Source organism: Cervus elaphus, chromosome 31, assembly GCF_910594005.1.
Source record: "Cervus elaphus chromosome 31, mCerEla1.1, whole genome shotgun sequence".
Taxonomy (NCBI): Eukaryota; Metazoa; Chordata; class Mammalia; order Artiodactyla; family Cervidae; genus Cervus; species Cervus elaphus.
In genome coordinates this window covers 6,424,468-6,436,789 of record NC_057845.1, presented here as the reverse complement: position 1 = coordinate 6,436,789, position 12,322 = coordinate 6,424,468, and the positions used below count along the sequence as shown (strand labels likewise).

Below are 12,322 nucleotides of genomic sequence, written 5' to 3'. Positions count from 1 at the left end.
ATAGGTTGCATGTTTTTATGCGAAGATCTAGAGTCATACATTCAGTACGACACACAGAACATACAGCCTTAGTTGCTCTGCTCCCTCCCAACACAGATTCCATGTTTGCAACCATGACAGGCCATTGGCTCCAGGCTCGGAACCACAAACCTGCGGCAGAAGTAAAAAAGCAGAGGAATTCCAGCCCTGGAGAATTATATGACCTGCCTAGGGGTGGTTTTTCAGAGGAAGACAGAGAAGAAGAAAAGCAAGGTGATTTCAGAATCAGAAGCAAATAGGCCAAGAGTTTTGGAAGCAGGTTAGCGGTTGAATATATAGGATGAGACCACAAAAAATACTAAAGGTGAAGATCCACATTCTGGAACGCATAGTTTCAACCACAGAATAGATCCAAGATGTTTCCACATTTTTCAAAGTGGCAAAATAATACCCACCTCCTGAGGCTGATGTGATGGCTGAACAAAGTAATGCAAGAGTAAGAGCTGGAACAGGTATGTTGTGAAGGCCCAGGGATCCTGGCTGTGCTGTGGGTATTAATCAGTGGTTGACAGCTACCTTTTTACTCCAGCTTAAAATACGGTGTTAGTATAAACACATACTCATAACACTATTCACAACAGCCAAATAATGGAAATAGCCCACATATCTATCAAAAGATGAACGGGTAAACAAATTGTGGTGGAAATACACAATGGAATAATATTCAGCCATAAAAGGAAATGGAGTGTGCATACCACAACGTGGACCAGTCTATAAGACATTACACTAAGTCAAAGACGTTGACACAGAAGGTCACTTATCAGGCTACTCCACTTACACAAAACATCCGAAACTGGCAAACCCAGAGACAGAATGCCAGGGGCAGAGAGGAGCAACCGCTTAAAAGATACGGAGTTTCCTTCTGAGGCAGACAGTATTTGGGACTAGACAGCGATAATGGTTACTTAACATTGTACATGTGCTCACTGCCACTGAATATGCACTTTAAAGTGGTTAAGTCTGTGTTATGTGAATTTCACCTCTGGTTAAAGAATACATAGAACAGGGTAATAGAGGGAAAGAACAGATAGGAATATGGAAGATCACACGCTGATCAATTATTTAAATAGCACTTATTCACATACTTATTTCCTACATATTAGGCAAAGTTTCAAAATGCTGCTAAATGGCTATCACTGAGTTTTTGTTTTTGTTTTTCTTTCTGGCAACACCACATGGCATGTGGGGTCTTAGTTCCCTAACAGGAATTGAACCAGCGCCCTCTGCATTGGAAGGGCAGAGTCTGAACATCTGGACCCCCAGGGAAGTCTCTATTACTGACTTTAAAGCAACTGAATAGAAGGCAAAAATGTTCTGTTATCTCACTAAATCTTTCCTTTTCAGCATGAAATACACTTACCTGCATATACTAGCAATTACCCACATATTTTTAAAGCACACTCCGCCTTTACTAAATGTAGGAATTTAACTTCATTGAGGAGTCAGGGATGAAGTTAGACCCATCACAGCTGGGCACCAAGGGACCCTGATAGCCCGGGAATGAGATCGCAGACGCGCCAGCTACCCAGATCCCCGAGCACAGCTTGACGCTGGCGGGAGCAGGAAGGCCCTCCTTACATTTCTGCTTTTCCTCCAGTGTGATACTGTTCCCTTCAGTTCGTAACAATCAACTGTGCACAACGGGTGAGGAGAACTGAGAGTCGGAATACAGAGTCTGGCAGCCTGGGTGACAGGCCGACAAGGAGGAGATAAGCAAGGATATTTCTCGATTCCAAGGCAGCAGAAACGCCCCTTTCAAGAGCTAAGGATCGGCCCCGTCTGCACATGGGCGGACAATTACCTGATCCAGGATGGTCTTCTTTTTCTTTGAGTCTGTGACGGAAGACAGCTGCATCTCGCCCATCTTCTTCATCTTCTCGTCCATGTCGATCTTCTGCTCCAGCTTTTTGATCTCCGACTTCAGCAGCCGCAGGGTGTCCTCCTTGTGGTGGTGTCTTGCGACAGCGGCCGCGCAAGCGGAGTGGATGGCGGTGATCCAGTTCTCCAGCTCCGTCTGGCTGGTGGTCTGCAAGGGGCGGGCCGGGGCCGGGAAGAAACGCCCACCACGCTGGTCAGCGGAGGAGAGCCAGGGCGTTCCCGGCGAGCCCTGGCTGGGGGGTCCAGACACCCCGCGGGGAAGGCCAACCTCTCAGGCCGCCTTGCTCAGAGAGCAGACAGACAGAAGGAGGGCGCCGCAGGTCAGACAGCACTCCGCCCAGCCCTCGCTCCCAGGGGCTGGCGGGATGAGGCCACCATGTCCACCCGCTCATGCACTTACTGAGCGCACTCGTTACAGTGGTCTGAATGGTTGTGTCCATCCCCCAGCCCCAGATTCAAGCACTGAAATCCTCACCCTCAGTGTGCTGGGACTGTGTGCTCAGTCGTGTCTGACTCCTGGCGACCCCATGGACTGAAGCCCACCATGGAGTTTCCCAGGCAAGAATACTGGAGAGGATTGCCATTTCCTTCTCCAGGTGTGATGGCATTAGGAGGTAATAAGGTCATGGGAGAGGCGGATTCATACAGGGGACTGGTGCCCTTGGAAAAAGGAGACAGAGAGCTAGCTAGCCCCCTTCCACCACGTGCGTCCACAAGAAGACTGCCCTCTATGAACCAGGCAACATGCCCCACCCAAACCCAGTCACGTCCCCACCCTCATCTCACACTTCCAGCCTCCAGAATGTTTATAAAGTCACCTAGTCTCGGGTAGTTTGTGACAGCAGCCCAAACCAAACACCAGCATATGTGACAATTCTATCTGCCATTGTCGTTTACTAAGTGTCCACCTCTTTGTGACCCCACAGGCCCCAGCCTGCCAGGCTCCTCTGTCTTCCACTATCTCCTGAAATTTGTTCAGGTTCATGCCCATTGAGTCTGTGGACAGTTCTAAACAGATAGCTTAGTTTTGGTTTCTTTTTTAACTTCTAATTTTTTTAAATAATGAAAGTATGACAACACATTTACAGGAGACTGGGAAAACACAGAACAAAGTGACATATAGTTCCACTATATAATTATTTTTATAACTAGATAAATTAAGGTTTTTAGTAGGTGTTTCAGATAGGTTGGTTTCTTATTGACAGTTGCTATGAAGCAAAGGTCAGTGTCCAGAGGGGACGGGTCAGTTCAGAGGGGACAGTGAAGCCAAGGGATATTATGGCCAAGGAAAATGCAATAACCCTGCCCCAACTGAACCGCTGTGACCCCAATCCTCAGGTCCCCTGTCTGAGCCAAGCAGCCATAACACAACTAGGGCTGGGATGGGAGATCCAGGAGCCAGAAGTATTACCGACTTAGGAACATAGGGAAGAGTCTAGAAATAGCGACCACTCAGGAGAACTCCAGCCACTAAGAACAACCAGGTCAAAGGGGCTTTAAAGACAACTAACATTGGCGGGAGACACCCGCCAATGAGCAGATAACTTCACAGTGGGCTTGCTGTAACTCTGGGGGCTCTGAAATGCAAAAGCTGGGGGGACAGCTCATGTGTCATCATATGCCATGATTAATCCTCTAGGAACTCAATCAATGAGTATCTCCTTAGAGAAGTTTTAAATGCTCAGAAGTTAGCTCAGAGCCTGAACAGAGGATCTATTTCAATATTAAACTGGCTGACAGCAGCATTTTTCAGTCACAAAACATTGTTACTTTTTGATTTTTTCTCTGATGCATCTTCTTTTCTAACTCATTTAAGCCATGGTTTGAAAGTATATTCTACTAACAGGACTTCACCCACAAAACTGAAGTTTAAGTGAAGGCACCACCGCTGCGGTCTATGTTTTTTCTGAATGTCATCAGATTCATATCCCACAAGAGAAACTGCATCAAATATCACAAACGGTGTCAGCCAGCAGACACCACACGCCAGACAAACCTAGACAATCTGGCAGTTGTTCTGTTTACAACAAAACACTTTGCTGTATCTAAGGAAGACTTCAATAAGCTAGACATTCTCCTAAAGAAACAGCACCTGATAAAGCAAATGGAATCATCCCGTGAGGACTTGGTGGGAAAAGAAGAGCTAAAGATACTGGAAGTCAAAGGTAAATACTTATAGGTAGGGAAAGGGAAAAATGCAATGTGTGTATATGAGATTCATCTTTTCATTACATACCTAGGACTTAATCATCTTATAATTAGAAGCTTGTAACTGACTACCTTTATTCATTTTACTCCCCACTCCCCCCTTTAATTCTTCAAGAGTTAAAGACTCAGCTGCAAATTTTTAATCTTTCATCTCCTCTTGGAAAGTAATTACCTTCCATTTTGTCTTTATGTATCACTTTAAAGTTATTCCAGAAAAACAGAGCTTAAGATCCTCCCACATATAAACCCACCACACTTCCTCACGCCCAGTGCAACTGAAACATTTGCTCTCGTTTTCTCAACCTCGGTGGGTCATTTGCCAGGTGCAGTTATCCCCCCCACAACTCCCACCCCTTTAAAAAATTTTACTAGAGAAGGAATCAGTTCAGATGGGAAAACAATCAAGTGAGGATGCTTTTCTAAAAGAAAAACTTCCACAAAGAAAATACCAAGTATTGGGGAAGACATGGAGCAATCAGAATATTCTTAGGAGCTGCTGGCGAGTAAAGTGGTGTAATTGGCTTGGAAGACGATTTGGCACTACCTCCTAAAGCAGAAAGTCTATACACCTTGTGACCCCCAAAATGCACTCGTGGGTATGTTCTCAAGAGAAATGCATTCCTGTCTTCACCAAACCACATGTCCTGAAATGGTTACAGCCGTACAGTTTGCAACGGACAAAACTAGAAGCTATCCCAACACCTGTCAACAGGAGAATGAATGAAAAACATGGATAATCCCATGGTGACACATGACCCAGCAACGAGAATGAAAGACCAGTAACTACACACTACAACATGGGTAAAGTTTCACACGTGCTGTGTGCTCAGTCGTGTCCAAATCTCCGCGACCCCATGGACTGTAGCCTACCAGGTTCCTCCGTCCATGGGATTCGTCAGGCAAGAATACTGGAGTGGGTTGCCGTGCCCTCCTCCAGGGGATCTTCCCAACCCAGGGATCAAACCCAGGTCTCCCGCATTGCAGGTGGATTCTTTACCATCTGAGCCACCAGGGAAGCCCCACATAACATTGAGGAAAAGAAGCCAAACATGAAAGAGTTGAAAGACTCTAGGAAAACTAATGTACACTGTTAGAAGAGTTGTCTGATGGGAATTGGAGGGGAGGGGAAGCATCTCGAAGGAAGCACAGGGCTGTCTCGTGGGTGCTGGCCATATTCTGCTTCTTGATCTGGGTGCCAGTTATGTGAGTGTATGTCACGGGTATGCCCATGAAACATCATCAAGATGTGTACTCTTCTGTGTATATGTTATACTTTAACAGAGAGTTTTTAAAAGATCCTTCCAAGATATATCACCCTAACATTGAAGCCTAATTTTTCTATAACTATCCTAAAAATGTTACACTTCAGACTCTTATTTTTCAGGAAAAAGTGTCACTGGAGGGTTGTAGTGGAAGTCCCCAACAGCATGACCTTTTCCAGCATCACCTTCTTTGTCCTCCAAAGTGCCTGGCAGCATCTGATGAACAGCTAGTCCCTCAGCCAAAACATGCTCTCCCCTTTGTGCGTGCAGTTCAGTGGGAACAAGGCGCTTTCAGATGTGAAGGGAGCTGGTGTTTTCACCCACATGAAAAGGACATTGTGGGGCTGTTTCAGATGGAATCCAGGCAGAGGTAGCACGTGTCACTAAGGAGGACAGGACGTTGTCTCCAGTAAAAACAGCTGGTGCATCAGTGCTCTGTGAAAGGTCAGCATCTGTTCCCCCAAGACCATCCTCATTCATCTCTGCCTCCCTTCCCCCACACCAGGGGAAGAAAAGCAAGTATCTACTACCGTGACATAACACCTAAGGAATAAAGAAGAGAAAAACCTAAGGAACAGTTAGAAAGAGCTTAAAATTCCTGATACAAACTCTGCTAAATCCAGCTCCAAACCTTACTTTTTAAATAAATATATTCATCAAGTAGGGGGTCCGTGGGACGATTTTACAGATGAAGAAACTACAGCCTGGTCAACCTGGTCAAAGCAGGGATGACAGTCATTTATCATAAACCCTGATCTCTTTCCATCCCTTTTTTTTTTTTTAATTTTAACATGCTACAGACCACTCCAGAGCCCTTCAGCTCTCACCCCTGCTGTGGGGTCTTTAGTGTTGCCCACTCATTCTGAGCTCTCCCTAGGGACACGGGGGGATGGAATTTTCCTGCTGCCTTTGAAGTTAGGTGTGGTCACATCACTTGGATGCAGTCAATGAATCCAATAGAAAAGTGAAACCAAGTACACGTCCCTGTGCCCTTGTCTGTCTGTTCTTCTTTAACTGGAGGATAATCGCTTCACAACGCTCCGCTGGTTTCTGCCATACATCAGCATGCATCAGCCACAGGTGCACACACGCCCCGCCCTCCTGGACCACCCCCCACCCCATCCCACCGCTCCAGGTGGTCACAGAGCGCCGAGCGGAGCTCCCTGCATCCCACAGCACACTCCCACTGGCTGTGTATTTCACGTATGGTAACACGTATGTTCCCATGCTTCTCCCTCGATTCGTCCCACCCTCTCCAGAGTGAAGTCAGAAAGAGAAAGACTGCATATTACCCCACGTGTATGGAATCTAGAAAGACGGTACTGATGAGTCTATCTGCAGGGCAGCAATGGGGATGCAGGGGCTTCCCAGGTGGCACCAGTGGTAAAGAATCTGCCTGCTAATGCAGGAGACGCAGGTTCGATGCCTGGGTGGGGAAGATCCCCTGGAGGAGGGCATGGCAACCCACTCTAGTATTCTTGCCTGGAGAATCCCAAGGACAGAGGAGCCTGGAGGGCTAAAGTTCATAGGGTCACAAGGAGTCAGACACGATGGAAGTGACTTAGCACTGTAATGGAGACACAGAAATAGACTTGTGCCCTTGTCTTTTGAAGTAAAATGCTGACTCAAGAGTTGATGATTGGGAAAGATGAAAATGTAGAAACAAACAATAGCTGTTGGGCTGGGGAACTGGTAACAATTTAGACTAAAATTCTGCCACAGGACAGAATCACGCAAACTCCGGGTTCCCTGAAATATCTAGATAAAGGCCTGACACACATTCCAAGTTGTTTTTACAGGAAGCAGCCCCCCTCCCCCCAGATGAAAATTGCTGACACAAAAACACAAACCCAAGACTGGTTGAAACCAGAAGACTGATTGATGATGCCTGAAACTTCACCTTGATCATCAACCAATCTGAGAACCGTCCACGAGCTAATCACACCCTGCTCCTTGAACTCCTCTCCACTATGCCCCCCAGGGTGAGTCGCACAGTCTCGAGGCAATTAGCCCCCTGTGGCCCCCTTTGCCTGGCAAAGCAACAAAAGCTGCTCTCTTGTATTTCACCCAAAACTGTCTCCCATGTTTCTATTCGGCAACAGTGAGCAGAGGCTGAGTTTCGGCAACAGAAGCAACATTACTAGTAAACGTGTTACTAGTAAACAAAAGCCTGCTTCACCCTATTCGGTCCCTTGGCCTACAGTCCTGGAAGTTCTGGAGGAACAAGACACGGCTCCTGTCCACCTGGGTGCCTAAGTGCGAGGATGAGAACAGCATCATAGCCAATGTCTTATCAGACACATGGCAGGAACAAAAATTTATGTTAAGCCACAGAGATGTGAGGGTTTCTCCTTACTGCAGCATAACCTAACCTGTCCTGACTGATACACTAGCAAAGTAAGAAATTCATTTTGAAATACGTGATGCTTTTTATTTTTATATTTTTTAAAAATTTCTTCTTGGAGTTCAGTTGTTCACAGTGCTGTGTTATTTCCCAACATACAGCAAAGTGACTCAGCTACATATCCCCTCTTTTCTGGATTTCCTTCACGTTTAGGTCACTACGGAGCACTGGGCAGGGCTCCCAGAGCTATACGGCGTGTTCTCATTAGTTAGCTATTCTTTACATAGCATCAGGAGTGTATGCATGTCAATTCCAATGCTTCTTTAACAGTCTATACAATATACTCCAAGAGGAGCCATAGCCTGAGAGGTTCTGCAGAACAACAGCTTTTCACTCTCTTCACTTAATGAAAGGAGAATCCCATCTTCTTTCCACATGTGAGATTCTCCAAGGAGCTCAGTCAAGGGCAACACCCTCCATTCTCCTGGCAGAGAGTATGTTTGCCTCCCAGTTAAGAGGTGGAAATGGAGGAAACTGATACCAATTGATGAAGCCAAACATCCTTTGAAAGGTGTATATTTAATTCTGACAAAGCAGCCATCCTGGAATTAATTTATTTAAAAGAAAGAAGATGGCAGTTGCCAGGGGTTCAGGAAAGCGTAGTATTGAGAGTTCAGCGGGTACAGAGTTTCAGTTCTGCAAGATGAAACGAGTTCTGGAAATGGATGGTGGTAACGGTTGCAAAACACTGAGAATTACCTAATGCTGCTGAGCTGGGCACTTGGAAACGGTTGGTATGTTCTGTATATTCTATCACAACTGAAGTGCTTTTCTAAAAAAGACAAAATAAAAAGGGGGAAAACCTACCAAGTCTCATAATCTAGAGAAAGATGTTTAGAAAATGCAATCACAGCTTTATGAAAAATTTAACAAGCAGCCCTTTTAACTATTAAAGATGCTCAAGCCACCAACCACTTTTGAAAGCTGTCAGAGATGTAAGGCAGCTCCGTTAGAGAGAATTTTTGCTCCTGCTGTCCTGTCTAAATAAAACAGTGCTCTCTGCCATTCTCCATCATTAGGACAAATCAATTTCTAAGAAAGACAACCACTCAATGAGCTTTTCAGCAGAGTCTGTCCCTTAGCTGCGACATACACAGGGTTACGTGTGTAAGAGACGGTGGGTACAGACCGCGCTGACTGCTGTCAACAGCAAGTTAAGTAGAGACGATTCTTGACAAGCTTTCTGGCCACATTACAGGCTGAACACTTCTGACTTGATCACAGCAGACCACTCACTTGACACAAGGTTTTCCAGTGTGGCCATGCCAGGATCTAAGCTCTGACATGCTAGAAAAAGCTTTTCAAAGCTGCTCACCTTGCATCACCTTCTTGAACCAGACAAGTTTAATCAGGGTCACCAGGCCCACATCAGAATCTGGTGGTCAATAAGGCAGGAAGGAGACCCTCTCAACTTCTGCCACACCCATCGCCTCTCATTAAACAAACAGCAGCAGACAGGTAGAGAGAGGGAATCGTGTGCTTTCTCCTTCACCTGCTGGGGACGCTATAAATACTGTATAAAGTTCAGTGAAGGAAATACTAGAGTTCTTGCCAAAAGAGGAATATAATCAACAAAAAAATGCATTCTGCATAAGAGGCCTGTTTGAGCACAGAGCTCCCCTTTGAGCACAGTTAAGATGAAGCTCAGGGCTTCATTATGTATTTAAATAGATCCAGCTTCAATTATCCAACTGAATGGAGGATACTTTGTGATTTCAGATAATCAATGGTTTTACGTGAGTGGCAGGAAAAGGGAAATTCATTCTAAACAAGAGAAGGACTAGAGAATATATGCCAGGTCTAGGAAACTAACATTTTGCATCATTTGAGTGTATAGGAGTGCAGGAAAAATTGTAAAGTAGGTTGAACTTTTGTCCACTTTAAAAGAATAGAAAGGAAAAAGAATAAAGTTACGTATTTTTAAGATGCGAATTGGGAACGAAGTTCCTGCACGAGTTCCTAAAAAATCTTTTTTCTCACTGATTTTTCTGTTTAACGCATTTTAGAGTTTTATTATATAAGGTTTCATTAAACTATCATTGTTAACACTTATAAAGAAAATTATAGATATAACCCCATAATTGTAACCTGAAGCTCATCTCATCTACTGGAGAAAAGTCATGTAACTGGGCAACCCTCCACCCAAGGTGAACTCTTTAATGAAGAGAGGCTTCAGGCCCCAGGAAACCAGACCCAAAAGATGAAGAAACTGTTTACTGCAAACAGGATCCATCTCTGGCCAGTTGAGTAACCCCCAGGAAAGGCCAACAAATACTGTCAGCTGGGGCCCCCTTCACCAAAGGCCTCCAGTACGTGTCAACGTGCACCAGTGAGACCCAAGTACTTCTTTGGTACCTCGTATTCAAATGTGATCAGACAACTAAGGATCACCAGATACGTGCTGAAAGCCTCCAGCATGAAAGGCAGACACCGAAGCACACGGAAGAGTTCACGCGGTGAGTGTGACGCACGGGGCCTTGAAAGAGGCGAGACTGGAGTGAAAGGATCCAGGGCTGCGGACTCCAGGGAGAACCGCAGTGCGCATCAACTACCCAATAAACCAGAGAATTTTAAAAGCACTGTGAAGCAACCAAAGAATAAGCAAATCAAGCAGAAAAAAAAGACAGTCATTAACTACAGGCAAAAAAATAAATAAAATGACAGTCCACTGCTTGGCTCAGCAGCTAATACTATCTATATATATGATCACACAGCATGGGGACGTCAGAAGAGCATAACGGGGACTGCTGACCAAACCCTGAATTTTCATGAAACCACACAGAAGATGAAGAAAGGGGAATTTATATGTAACATGGCTAAGTATTCACCTATCATCAACTAAATCAGTTGTTGTTGTTCAGTCACTAAGTCACGTCCAACAAAATGAGTAGCTAATCTAAGGTCAGTTAAGATATAGAATTGAGACAGGCTGAGACCTAGGACCTGGGACTGTTTGCTGTGGTGCTGCTACTCGGACAAACACCTGCTTCAGCAACAGAATACAAACCATAAGGGACTAAAAATAACTGCATACATGTGCAGTTGGGGCAAATTGTGAACAACAAGATACAAAAAGACCAAAAGTACAACTGCCACTTCTGAGGTGTCAGGAGCAAAAGCAAGGTCCTGTGCGTGACCGCTGAACATAGCACCAAAAAGGGGGTGGGCAGACCACCTAAGCCACCCCTCTGGCCTGACCCACCTTCACCCCATTTAAGGGACCAGCTTGCCGCCATCAAAGAGCAAGCAAAGGAACCTGTTACTTGCTTTCACTCACTCCTGCTGCAGCAGGAGTCCCAATAAGGCCTTGCCTGAACTTCTCACCTGGTCTCTATCAATTTCCACTGATGAAGGGGTCCAACAACCCTGGTCAGTAACAGTATAAGCATATTGATGAGAAATGAAGGTAAACGCAGGAAAAATTGAGCAAACACACACGCCAAAAAACCCAGTTAAAACAGCTGAGTAGAGTTGCTTTAAGGCAGTGGGTAAGGAAGGATAAGAAGAGAACTTCACTGTAGGTCTTTTAAGGTTAACTGAATTCTTCAAAACTATGCACTCAGAACAGAAACAGACCCACAGACAGAGAAAACAAACTCATGGATATCAAAGGGGAAAGGTGGGGTGGAGGGGGAGAATAAATTAGGAGTTTGGGATACAGACTATTGTATACACACACAGTCTATATAAAATAAACAACAAGGTCCTACTGTGTAGAACAGAAAACTGTAGTCAATATCTTGTAATAAGCTATAATGGAAAAGAACCTGAAAAAGAATACATATATATACACATATGTATACCTAAATCACTTTGCTGGCACTCAAAGAAGGCAACATTGTAAATTAACTATACTCAAGTTAATAAAATTATCTGTTTGTATTAACTTAATAAAAATCTAAAATATTGTAAAAAGGAAGAGGAACACAGTAACATATTATTTGGACGATACGTAACAGTTACTATGCCACAATTGAGTGCAGTCACAATTGTACCTCTCCACTGTACTGTGAACACATGTGGAGAAACCTCTGAACAGAAACCTCTCAACAAGCAGCAGGGCCTGCACCTCCACACCCATACTCTCCAACAAGACTCTCCTCAGAGCTGGGCCAATGGGTCCTCATGCTTTGAAAAGGCCCCCTCTGGTGCCTAAAAAGGGCAGGGTCCAGCAGGCACCCCTTCAGGGAGCTCTATGATCCTCTGTCCCAAATGGGGCATTGATAAGAGGCCCTAAGGAGCTCTTGGACATACACCTGTGAGTCTATGGCTCACAAGTCATACCTGCTATTTCTTTTCACCAGATTGCATGACATTAAGCCACCAGAATAGTACTGACAAGCTTATCTGGGTGGAGTCCAATCCTTCACAGAGATTAAAAAAATTTAGCCTGGGGTTCCACACATGCTGGAAGTGACCCTTCGTCACAGCTAACCTATGCCAAAACTGAAGGGAGGTATTCCTAAAGTGGCTGGCTAGAGGTAGGAAAATGATCTACAGTGGGGGGAAAACAGGACTTAGCTAGAAACGA

General features: G+C 45.0%; 1 protein-coding gene across 7 annotated transcripts in view; it reads right to left on the bottom strand.

The window, feature by feature from the left end:
- Positions 1-12,322, bottom strand: part of TIAM1 (TIAM Rac1 associated GEF 1) — a 451,497-nt gene that overhangs the window by 113,400 nt on the left and 325,775 nt on the right. For all 7 annotated transcript variants that reach the window (XM_043892676.1, XM_043892670.1, XM_043892674.1 and 4 more), the window contains one exon: positions 1,841-2,065. In XM_043892676.1, the coding sequence (XP_043748611.1) occupies positions 1,841-2,065 (225 nt within the window). The remainder of the gene's footprint in view (positions 1-1,840; positions 2,066-12,322) is intronic.